Source organism: Mesoplodon densirostris, chromosome 9 (genome assembly GCF_025265405.1).
Source record: "Mesoplodon densirostris isolate mMesDen1 chromosome 9, mMesDen1 primary haplotype, whole genome shotgun sequence".
Lineage (NCBI taxonomy): Eukaryota > Metazoa > Chordata > Mammalia > Artiodactyla > Ziphiidae > Mesoplodon > Mesoplodon densirostris.
This window is the reverse complement of record NC_082669.1, coordinates 97,960,588-97,973,478: the sequence shown is the minus strand read 5'-3', so window position 1 is coordinate 97,973,478 and position 12,891 is coordinate 97,960,588. Positions and strand designations below refer to the sequence as shown.

Here is a 12,891-nt window from a genome sequence, read left to right as displayed (position 1 = left end):
ACAGACACTGGTGAGGCCAGGCTGCTCCTGCTCATGGAATTCCTTTCAAAATGAATGGCTTTGCTGAAGGAGCTTTCTAAAAGGACCACTGGGCACTGTAGGCCTTCTTGCTCCTGACCTTGCGGAGGATGCCTCATCAGCGATTGAATAGGCCTGGAGGACTGGTTCTCAGGACACAGAATTGGAGTCAATACTTACTTCAAATGTAAGTGGGAGCCAAGGCGCCCTTTTATATCTCCTTCCCCCATTGATATTCCAGTATCTTGACTTAGTGTAACCTGCTGTGTTATGTCAGAGAGTAGGACACTTAATTATACCTAAACTGTAGGCATTTCATGTAGTGTCCCAGCTACTGTTTTAAGCACATTTTTTTGTATTAACTTATGAAACCTCATAACAAACCTGCGAGATAAATATTATTATTAATCCTGATTTACATGTGTGACAATCAAGGGGCTGAGAAATGAAATGAACTTGCCCAAGATCTAGTGAGTGGAAGATACATCTGGGATTTGAAACCAAGGAGGCTCAGCTCCAGAACCCTCACTCTTAATCACTGTGCTGGACTGCTTGGCACTTCAGGGGGTACAGGGCAGGGAGGGGGTGGATTATCATTCATGTTTCCTTAGAACCACAGGACTGAGGAACAAAAATGAATGAATTGAATCCTTGTTGAACCTGTAGAATAGGGAACACGCTAGAAGGATATGAAAAATAATCCAAGTGTTCTTACATTTAAAAGATGTAGAATAATTTATTTAAGGAGATAAGGCATACATTTGAAAAGCAAATACATAGTACAAGGGTAGACTCCAATAAGTATTATGGGAGTTCTTCTGTTGATTGATTCCTTCTGTCAAAGAGAAGACAGGTTGATTCCATCTGTTAAAGGTGGCCTTTTCAGAGGACCTTGTCACAGACTGGTCTTTAAAGAATGTGTAAGATTTAGGTGTGTGGGTAGAAAATCCCTCTCTGGGTAGCAAGATTGGAGAGAGCAAGCTCTCAGAGCTGGGAGAGCCTGAGAAATATTTGGGTGATTGTGCAGCTACCACTTCAGCTTATGCAAAAAAAATGGAGCCTTGAGAACAAATTGAGGAAGGGTAGTTCCAAGTGAAAGACTGTGAACTTAAATGTTGAAATACCTGGGGAGACACAGGACATATGATGAATTTAAAACCTGGAAATCTGGATGTTGCAAGATCTTTTTTATGTTTTCTTAGTAACAGTCCTGCATGCTAATATGTTCCTGACAGAGACCTTTTAGGAAGTTTATTTGTCAAATAGGACAAGTAGGAGCAACAGATAGGACAGACATTGCAAGAGAAGATTCACCCAGCCTAGATGACCAGTAGATGGGAAAGAGAGGAGGTGAAGTTGGTGATTTAGCTCCTGGATGACCAGGAGGATTGTGAAAGTCCCCTTTCTCCTTGACCCAATGACATTTTTTTTAAATTGAAGTATAGTTGATTTACAATAGTGTGTTAGTTTTAGGTATATAGCACAGTGATTCAGATATATATCTCTCTATATATATGTTCTTTTTCAATATTACAAAATATTGAGTAGAGTTCCTTGTGCTATACAGTAGGTCCTTGTTTGTTATCTCTTTTATATATAGTAGTATATATATGTTAATACCAAACTCCTAATTTATCCCTCCCTGCCCCCTTTCTCCTTTAGTAACCGTAAGTTTGTTTTCTATGTCTGTGGGTCTATTTCTGTTTTGTAAATAAGTTCATTTATATCTTTTTTTTTTTTTTAGATTCCATGTATAAGCCATATCATGTTAGTCTTTCTCTGACTTACTTCACTTAGTATAATCATCTCTACGTCCATTCATGTTGCTGCAAATGACATTATTTCATTCTTTTTTTTTGATGTTCAGTACACAGAACATTTTCTTTTTTCTCTTTATTTTTTATTAAAATTTAGTTAATTTACAACTTTGTGCTAGTTTCAGGTGTACAGCAAAGTGATTCAGTTATACATATATATATATATATATATATATGTCTATTCTTTTTCAGATTCTTTTTCCATATAGGTTATTACAAAATACTGAGTGTAGTTCCCTGTGCTATACAGTAGGTCCTTGTTGTTTACCTATTTTATATACAGCAGCATGTATAGGTTACTCCCAAATTCCTAATTTATCCCTCCCACCCCCATTCCCCTTTGGTAACCATAAGCTTGTTTTCTATATCTATGAGTCTGTTTCTGTTTTATAAATAAGTTCATTTGTATTTTTTATTTTAGATTACACATATAAGTGATATCATATGATATTTGTCTTTCTCTGTCTGACTTCACTTAATCACTAGGTCCATCCACGTTGCTGCCAATGGCATTATTTCATCCTTTTGTATGGCTGAGTAGCATTCCATTGTATATATGTACCATATCTTCTTTATCCATTCATCTCTCGATGGACATTTAGGTTGCTTCCATGTCTTGGTTATTGTAAATAGTACAATACTGGGGTGCATGCATTTTTTCAAATTACGGTTTTCTCTGGATACATGCCCAGGAGTGGGGTTGCAGGATCACATGGTAGCTCTATTTTTAGTTTTTTAAGGAACCTCCATACTGTTCTCCACAGTAGCTGTACCAATTTACATTCCCACTAACAGTGCAAGAGGGTTCCTTTTACTCCACACCCTCTTCAGCATTTGTTATTTGTAGACTTTTTAATGATGGCCATTCTGACCTGTGTGAGGTGATACCTCACTGTAGTTTTGATTTGCATTTTTCTAATAATTAGCGATGCTGAACATTTTTTCATATGCTTTTTGGCCATTTGTATGTCATCTTTGGAGAAATGGTTGTTTATATCTTCTGCCAATTGTTTGATTGTTTTTTGATATTGAGCTGTATGAGTTATTTGTATATTTGGAAATTATTCCCCTGTCGGTCTCATTGTTTGCAAATATTTTCTCCCATTCTGGAGGTTGTCTTTTCATTTGGTTTATGGTTTCCTTTGCTGTGCAAAAGCTTTTAAGTTTAATTAGGGCCCATTTGTTTTTGTTTTTATTTCCATTACTCTAGGAGACAGACCCAAAAAGATCTTGCTGTAATTTATGTCAAAGAGTGTTCTGCCTATGTTTCCCTTTAGGAGTTTTATAGTATCTGTTCTTACATTTAGGTCTTTGATCCATTTTTAGTTTATTTTTGTATATGGTATTAGAGACTGTTCTAATTTCAAGCTTTTACATGCAGCTGTCCAGTTCTCCCAGCACCTCTTATTGAAGAGATTCTTTTCTCCATTGTATATTCTTGCCTCCTTTGTCGTAGATTAATTGACCATAGGTGCGTGGGTTTATTTCTGGGCTTTCTATCCTGTGCCATTGATCTATATGTCTGTTTTTGTGCCAGTACTAAACTGTTTTGATTACTGTAGCTTGGTAGTACAGTCTGAAGTCAGAGAGCCTGATTCCTCCAGCTCTGTTCTTCTTTCTCAAAATTGCTTTGGCTATTCGGAGTCTTTTTTATTTCTATACAAACTGTAAAATTTTTGTTCTAGTTCTGTGAAAAATACCATTGGTAATTTGATAGGGATTGCATTGAATCTGTAGATTGCCTTGAGTAGTATAGTCATTTTAACAATATTGATTCTTCCAATCCAAGAACATGGTGTATCTTTCCATCTGTTCGTGTCATCTTCAGTTTCTTTCATCAGTGTCTGACCACTGACTTTCAGAGTTAGGGAAGATGAGGTTAGGACTTTCTTTCTTCTAATTATGTAGTAAGTAGTTGTATAAATAAATGCTCAATGATAATGATATCTGCCAATATGGAGAGCAAATCACCAGGATCATACTTCTAAAGTTTACAGTGCTCAATACCTAGAGCTGTGTTTGACCCTTCCAAACACATTTATTCATTAATTCAACCAAACATTTAAGCCTCTGCTTGGCACCAGGCTCCATGCCAGTCACCAAGGAAGGACACGGTGGACAAGACATTGGCCACAACTTCAAGGGATTTTCCTGAGTCTAGTTGTGGAGAGAGACGAGACAAGTCAGCAGGTGATTTTAACATGGCTTGACAAGTGTCATGATTGGTAAGGTGATCATATATACCTACTTGTCAGAGATAGTCTCAATTTGGATGATTAATTATTATTACCCCCACCCCCCACCCTCTTGCCAGGAAATGGGGTTAGTACACAAAGTGAGGTAACACAAAGGAATGACATTTAATGCAGTATTAGGAGTGGGGAGATAGAGGGCTTTGTGGAGAAAATGTATGTCAGCTGATACCTGCAGGTAAGGAATTGTGTGAAGCGTTGGGGGAAAAGGTGAACATTCCAAGCAGTGTTTGCAGGTTGAATGAATAAATTAGTGAACAAATGAGAAATTGTGAATGTGCAAGCACAGAACATTTTAATTCCTGATGAAGCATCTATAATCATTTGATGTTTACATATAACATTTCTTCCAGATTTTGGAAGGGAAATCTCATGAAAAATAGAATTTTACCCCATTTTTAAAATAAAGAGATTGGACTGGATAATATCTTGATTTAGTGTAATTTGCTGTGTTATGTCAGAGAAAGGGACACTTAATAATATGGTCTCTCATAGCTTTCATGCTATACTACATAAGATTACATCCCAAACAACCTGCTCCTGGAGAATGAAAAATGGTCTTTAAAGTCCATCTGATTCTCCCTTTCCCCCCCTAGGTAGCCACTTAATTATTTTTCATTTGTTCTATTCTTCAACTTGTTTGAAAGCTTCTTGAAGGCAGAGGCCATATCATTCTTTTTTATCTCCCATTCTGTACACATTGCCTGGTGATGATTGATGAGGGGAGGTAGAGGGATCCTTTCTCTTTGGGAGGGGAGGTGGTCTTATTATCCCTGTCGCCAAATACTCTTTCTTATTCAGCTTCCCAAGGCATTTTAATTCTGTGACTATAATTTTTTGTTAATGGTTAGTTTTTGAACTATTTTTGATGGACATCTTGCTTTCCTCTTCTTTAGGACCCTCTGAGTTATTGGATATGGCAGACAGCGAAACGTGAGTGTTGCCTTACATTATGTGGTCTAGATTATCTTCTTGAGAACATATCTAGGAAAAGAATGCAGCCTCTAGGGCATACAATTGATAATTGTAATGTCAGTGATAAAAAGTGTCTACTTTCAGTTGTATTTATAACTATGCAGGGCTAATCTTCTAAATCAAAGAATACACAATAAAAATAGATGGCACCTGTCATGATGATGGCACATGTAGCTGTTGCTGGTCATCATTTAGAACTTCCTTCAAGTGAGGTACTTCTGCTTTGATGCACCTTGAACTACAGAGAAATCTAAATTAATGCACTTACCTCTTTTTTTTTTTTTTTTTTTTTTTTGCGGTATGCGGGCCTCTCACTGTTGTGGCCTCTCCCGTTGCGGAGCACAGGCTCCGGATGCGCAGGCCCAGCGGCCATGGCTCACGGGCCCAGCCGCTCCGCGGCATATGGGATCCTCCCAGACCGGGGCACGAACCCGTATCCCCTGCATCGGCAGGCGGACTCTTAACCACTGCGCCACCAGGGAGGCCCTGCACTTACCTCTTAATTACCCATCACATTTACTCTTCCTCAACTGAGGTTTATAAGAAAATTAAGCCCTAATGCCCTAAGGCATCCTTTTTGTATAGTGAAACAATTTCTCTGTGCTGAGTCTAGAATGGGACAAGTTATACAACCACTGGAGAACCAAGAACATAGTACCTCCAACCATTTCCATGTTTTGTGCTTCAGAAGAGAAACCCTGGTTGAGAAAGTCACCAGCTCTGTGGATGGTTGCCAGACTGATAATGCTTGTTTTCAACTTTCTCATTCCCAGGCGGCAAAATAGCTACTATTCCCCAAACAGAAACAAAGGAAAGCTAAGCATTTAACCCTGGAAGCCATGTTGAGCCTCTAAAGAACATCAGTGAAATTTGAAAAGGGATAAAGAATGGGCAGGGTGGAGTGTGGGGAGGGGCTAAGGAGAGATGGAGGAGGACAAGTAGGAAGGATTTAACCAGGAGTTACTGACAAGGGAGAAACTGTCCATTGCTACATAGAGTTTGTCCACATACCGCAAATCCCATTGGCAAGGTTATCACTCACCCCAGTTTGCCTCTCTAAGGACTGCATTTGATTTTCCATAAACACTTTGGCATTAAGTGTCATTTCAATTTCAGACTCAGAATGGGAATGTCCTCCTCCCTGTACTGCCTGTGGGGGGTGGGGGAAATAGCCACTTTGCCTTGGCTGTTCCCCATACTGATGGCTGACCTGCTGCCCAGGGGGGCAGCTCTGGGTGCAGAACCCTCCCTCCCAGGTACCTTCTGTGGCTGTCCCCCTCCTGCCACTCACCAGGAATCAGCAGGTAGAGCAGAGTGGGAATCTCCTGGGTCTTTGAAGTTGGGTTCCCAGGAGATACTCCTCCCGGGGCCAGATGGTCTACCAAGCACTGTGCTGTGGTCCTCCACTGCTGCTCCTGTGTGTGCATCATCTAGGTTGCTCCTGCCCTGCCCACATGTCTACACAGAAAGAATGGCTCCACACTGTTCAGACACATCTACACCCATCAGTCTATTTCATAGGGCCATTGGGTAGTACTTCAATCAGACAGTAGTCGCTTAAAACAAAATCACTCAGCCTACTTGACCAGCCAACACTGAAAAAGAGGCTGGAGTCAGATATTAGGGTTAGTGGATGACTAAGCCCCTCACCTACCTCCCCTGGCCATGCCCTGCAGCCGTGGTCTCACCCACAGATGATAGGGAAAGCGGCGAGGGGCACAGAACATGAGCAGCAGGGGGAGGATGCTACCCTCACTTCCCTCCCTGCTGCCTCTACCCTACTCCCACTGCCGCCTCCAACCTTTCTCTCATTTCATCTTTGATTTAGGGGTGAGACCGCACTGCACAAGGCAGCTTGCCAGCGGAACCGGGCTGTGTGCCAGCTTCTGGTGGACGCAGGAGCATCTCTGAGAAAGACGGACTCCAAGGTAACTTGATGAGTGAGTGCAAGCATCCTCCCACGGGGCAAGATCTCTGGCACCATTGCCTTCACTTGTGCCCATAGCAAAGGCATCCTTTCTGTACTTATGGAAGTGCCTGGGGCTTCGGAAAAAGGAGGAAAAAATGAAGTGTTTCATTTAGAGAAACTGCAGTTTAAATGTATAAGCACAAAGGGAGGGTGTGTGCTTGCCTAAGGGACTTACAGACCTCTGAACGCGTTGGCCTTTGGACTTTGGGCTTCTCCTTCTGCTGACGGCCAGCAGCCAGGTGTGGAGAGGGTGAGGTGCAAAGCACTAGAAGGGTCGGGACCAAGTGCAAAAGATATTGGCCTGGCTACCAAGAAGCCCCTTTGGAATTTCTCCTTCAGCTACTTAATCCAGAATAGCTTAAAACCCATGATTTATGTGGCCCCATATATGGGTGCCAAAGTGATGACCAAGCACTCCCAGGATGGGAGATCAGGCTGCACCATGAATTGTTCCGGTTTACAGAGAGCTCCCAAGGAAAGGGTTAAAGCTGGAGTAAAGGAGGAGCTGAAGCTTAGTGCTGTTGACCGAGAACTGCAGCCCATGGGAAAGAGATGGGCAGAGAGAAGAGTTCATACAGAAGATCAACTCCATAGAGAAATTCTCTATGATGATCTGAGGTCATGATCATGGTCAGCTCTGAGAGTTTTAAAGCACCCTGGGTAGGCTCCAAGAAAGGACAAGCCACTTAACTGTAGAAGGTTACAAAGAAGAATTTTAATATAGAGATGAGGATTTCATTAAGTGGGTACTAAATAACCTAAGTTTGGGGTCAGTGAATGTAGCTAAGAAACATAGACAAATTACTTAGAAGCCTACTGATGACTTCAGCCCTACTGATGACTTCAGCCCCATTAGATTCATTTAAGTGATGAGCCCCTACTTATATGCAGTCTTCACCCTGGGGTCTCCTCCAACTGCAGTGTACATTGTGACATAACTTTCTTCCTGATGTGGACCTTTCTTTCCTTTCTGAGCCAGTTCTGAGCCAGGCGCATTGCTCGATTCTCCACTTTCCTTGCGACCCACCAGATCCTTGCTCTCTGACTGAGGTCCCTGGCTGCCTTAATTCTGATAGCACTAAGCTATCAAATTCGTTAAGCTGGGTCCTGGTTTCTAGCTGGTCTGTTACCTATCTGGTTAGCTAATTGGGTGTAGGATTCCAAATGGCAGATAATTATTCACGGTGATATTCTTCCCAGATGATATTTGCACTTAGGTGCTTTGATGTGTAACCTGATTGAGAAACACAACCCATGGAGGTAGGACCAGCTGAGGCCATGATCCGAGGTGGACTTGGCCTTCCTTGCTGGGGCCGCTCAGACACAGCAGGGCCATTGCCTGTTTACCACACAGAGACTGGTCTCAACTCAGGTGATAAAAGAGAAGGGAGGAGCAAGATGAACTAGAGGGACGATTAAAAGACCGTCCAGGAAACCCGGCCCCAGAGCAGATGGCTCTTTTTTAATCTAAGTTTCTGAATCAAATAAATGGGCTCAATGTTCCTTGAGATTCCTTTCTATTTTGTGTTACATATGTATGTGCTCTTTTCCAAATGCAAAAAAATTTATTACTTTTATTATAAATATAGCGCATTCTCACATAGAAAACTCTAGCAATGCAAAAAAAAATTTTAAGTAAAAATTACTAGAAATCCCACAATCTAGACCTATATACCATTAAAACTTTAATGATTTCTCCCCACATGTGGGTATGTCTACTTTTCTCATTTTCTTCAAGTAGGTAAAGTCATACTGTACATGCTATTGTATAAACTTTCACCCAACATTTTGTTTTATAGATCTTACCTTATGAAGTAATAGAGCTTCATCCTTTTCAGGGATCCTATAATTTTTCCATTCCATAATTTTTTGCTAGGTGGAAGCTGAATATGATAATTATGACTGGTTCTTCTTCTGGAAATTTTTGAAGAGAAGCAATATTTTGAGAATTTCTCTTAATAGGGAATGGCTCCTTAAAAATCAACTCAGAGGCCCACCCCAGTCCCTCTCTCTGAATATTTGGAAATTTGGAATCCCAACCTCATTAACATTGAAGACAAGATAATCTACAAGTACTGTAACCAAGTTGAATAAAATTATTATAGGGACTTGAAGCTATGGTTAAATATTAAATCCCAACTAAAGAAGTAAAATTTTAGGAAGAGTCTAGAGCCATTGTTACTTCCCTTCTATCTTCTACTCCATATCCCCTTGTAGGCTACGAGGATCAGCCTTAATTGAGTTTGACACCATCCACTGCAATAGATGAGATGGAGGCTGAGAAGTGTTTGATAATTTTTGTAATGCTTGTGTGCATTTTTATACATGGAGCTATTACTTTGGTGCAATGATCATGCCTCTACCCTTTCCTTAGAACTCAATATCATTTTGTACATATATACAATGGAATATTCCTCAGCCATAAAAAAGAACGAAATAATGCCATTTGCAGCAACATGGATCGACTTAGAGGTTGTCATACTGAGTGAAGTAAGTCAGACGCAGAAAGACAAATATATGATATCGTTTATATGTGGGATCTAAAAAAATTGTACAAATGAACCTATTTACAAAACAAATAGAGTCACAGATGTAAAAAACAAACTTATGGTTACCAAGGAGAAAAGGGTGGGATAAATTGGGAGATTGGGATTGACATACACACACTACTAGGTATAAAATAGATAACTAATCAGGACCTACTGTATAGCACAGGGAATTCTACTCAGTACTCTGTAGTAACCTGTATGGGAATAGAATCTAAAAAAGAGTGGATATATATATATATATACGTATAACTGATTCACTTTGCTGTACAGCAGAAACTAACACATTGTAAATCAACTATACTCTAATAAAAATTAATTTTAAAAAACTTAATATTTTATTTTTTATTTTTTTATTTTATTTTTTTTTTTTCTTTTTGCGGTATGTGGGCCTCTCACTGTTGTGGCCTCTCCCGTTGCGGAGCACAGGCTCCGGATGCACAGGCCCAGCGGCCATGGCTCACGGGCCCAGCCGCTCCGCGGCATATGGGATCCTCCCAGACCGGGGCACGAACCCGTATCCCCTGCATCGGCAGGCGGACTCTCAACCACTGCGCCACCAGGGAGGCCCTAAAAAACTTAATATTTTAAAATAAATATCACTGAACAAAAATTAGAAGCATCAAGGAGTGTTAAGTAATGTCTGTAAATATTCAAAAGAATGGAGACCTTTCCTCCTTTTACTGCTGACTGCTGTTCATTGGCCTCATTTCAAAAATACTGTGTGTATATAAATATACATATAACATAATAGACTGCAAAAAGTTATACAATCATTTAAAATGATGCAGAAGAACATTTCATGACATAGAAAGGTTTGATATATTATTAAGTGCAAAAGCACATTACCTAACAGTATATAAACAAAGTATGGTTTTATTTTCATAAAAATAATTATGTGTAGAGCTATAGAAAAAAGATAAAATAGTTACTCTATGGAAGGTTAACAGCAGTTATCTTAGTATAGTGGAATTACTGGTGATTTTTCTTATGCTTTTCTACTTTCCCAAGATTTCTTTTTTTTTTTTTTGGTACTTTTTTTTTTTTAAACATCTTTATTGGAGTATAATTGCTTTACAATGATGTGTTAGTTTCTACTTTATAACAAAGTAAATCGGCTATACATATACATATATCCCCATATCTCATCCCTCTTGCTTTAATCAACACATCACTTTTATCGTCAGAAATTAACTTACTTTTTGGAGAGATAAGACAGTTCTAAATTGGGGAGAACCTAACTGAAGACTTTGAAACCAACAAAGAAACCCCTTTAGATTGTTTCTGACCATCCCTTCCTCTTTGTTTCTGCTTGTTACTTCCCAGGGTTTAGTATAACAGAAAGAGTTCCAAACTAGAAATCAGAATGCCCGTTTCCCTGCTTTTCTGTTCAGTGATTTCTGTCCCCCTTCTGGAAAGGATCTGGGTTCCCAAACTCACTGTGCCACACAGTTTGCTGCTGTGTACCTACTCTGTGAGCCTCCATTTCCTTTGATGGAACCCCACCTCTGAAAAGTGATCATCTCTCTTGAACTTGCGTATCTCACATGTTTGATGAGATGCATCTATCAAATAATAGATCTGAAAGTGTCTCATCAATTCTAAAACAGCAAACATGGAAAGATCCTTTTTAGCAAGTCATCTTTGAGTAGCTCTGTTTCTATGATTAAAAAAAAAAAAATCTTATCCCAAGTGTTTGTGTCTCTTTCCTTTTCACTGTTACCTACAGGGTAAGACACCTCAAGAGAGAGCACAGCAGGCCGGAGACCCGGATTTGGCAGCCTACCTAGAAAGCCGCCAGAACTATAAGATCATTGGCCATGAGGACCTGGAAACTGCTGTTTGACCCTGGTAGACAGGCTGAGAGAATCTGAACGAGCATATCACTTGTGCCCTCCTGGTGATTGGGCAGCTCCCCTGGAAGAAGCTGATGGAATCCATAAATCTGTCTCTCTCCTGCAAGAATCTATCTGAGACCATGCCACCAGTTTTAAGGGCTACCAAGATGTACAACAGAACATGATAGCCCGCTGAGGACGAGGCAGGATGCCTGGAGGTTTGTGGAATACAAATTCCACAAAATTCGATCCTATTGCTTCCAGCAAGTAGCATGAACTTCTGTGTTCACCTGTATAATTTATTTTAAAGATTCAAGGATGTTTGTATAAATGGCACTGCTCCCTCCACCCCCTATGCATTCACCTTTCCCCTGTATCGCACAATTCTCCTGTAATGACCCATCCATTTAAAAAATATGATATGATCGGTTCTCTTTACATTCAGCCTTTGGAGACCAGAAGACTCTGAAGGTCTTTTCAAGCCCTCTGGCTGTCCTGCAAAAATATAACCATCAGACCGCTTCCATTTCCAAGACTAAACATACCGAGACTACTTAGTGACCTTTGCATGTCTCCTCTCCCTCCTTAATCCCTTTTCGTTATACAGGAGCTGGGGAGTGCCACAGAAATAATGTCAGCTTGTGTGCAATATCTCTGAGGCGTGGCAAGGTGGCATGGGAGTTGTCTGGGCTCAGAGGTACCTCAGAGAGGGGACCCAGGGGTCAACCCAGGTGGCTGGGCTGTTGCCGATAGCCACGGAGGACTGGTTCAGCTTGGGCTGTTGGTCCAGCTCCGTACTGCCTACATGTAGCCATCTTTGCCTTTTGCTGCAATAGAGATGAGCAATGGATTCAACAAAGGCCCAGAGCTAGTTTGCAGAACCACTCAATTTTAAGTGCTGCTGAAATTGCAGAGCAGAAAACCATGTGTGGGAACTGTGGTTACAGGAAATGGAGGACTACGACAGCGTTTACTTCTAGGCTTTTTTGACTGATAATAGAAAGCAGGCTAATCGACTGGAAATAAAACAGCAAAAGCAAAAGTAGCAACATATGTCAAAATAACTCACTTAAGCAAGAAAACAGTCGCTGGAATGTTGCACAGAGGCTAAAAGATTCAGGTACAGTGGTGAGAGGGGGCCCATTTTAGGTTTTCCTTCTAAGGTTTTGGTTTTCATTACCCCAAGTAAGCCTTGTCCCAAGGACAAAGCCTTGTTTTATGAGCTCCACTGCCAGATTTCTGAGATGCCTGGACCTTTCTGATGGATGCCTCACCTACTACTTGTCAGGTTCCAAGGTCATACCTGATAGCACCATAGCCCCATATTTCATGTACAGGGTGGTCAAATACATTCTTTTTTCTGTTTCCCCTACCAGAATGTTCTTAGTGCAGACTACTGTGGGAGTCTAGCCAGGAACATCTTGCTGGCAGTAGAATTACAGCTTCTAATCCTGCCACGGATCATTGGTCCTTACA

At 40.7% G+C, this 12,891-nt stretch overlaps 1 protein-coding gene across 2 annotated transcripts in view; it reads left to right on the top strand.

Moving 5' to 3' along the window:
* Window positions 1-11,423, top strand: part of DGKI (diacylglycerol kinase iota) — a 466,299-nt gene extending 454,876 nt beyond the window's left edge. For both annotated transcript variants that reach the window (XM_060107765.1, XM_060107764.1), the window contains 3 exons: window positions 4,984-5,020; window positions 6,891-6,990; window positions 11,307-11,423. In XM_060107765.1, the coding sequence (XP_059963748.1) occupies window positions 4,984-5,020; window positions 6,891-6,990; window positions 11,307-11,423 (254 nt within the window). The remainder of the gene's footprint in view (window positions 1-4,983; window positions 5,021-6,890; window positions 6,991-11,306) is intronic.
* Window positions 11,424-12,891: the final 1,468 nt, after the last annotated feature.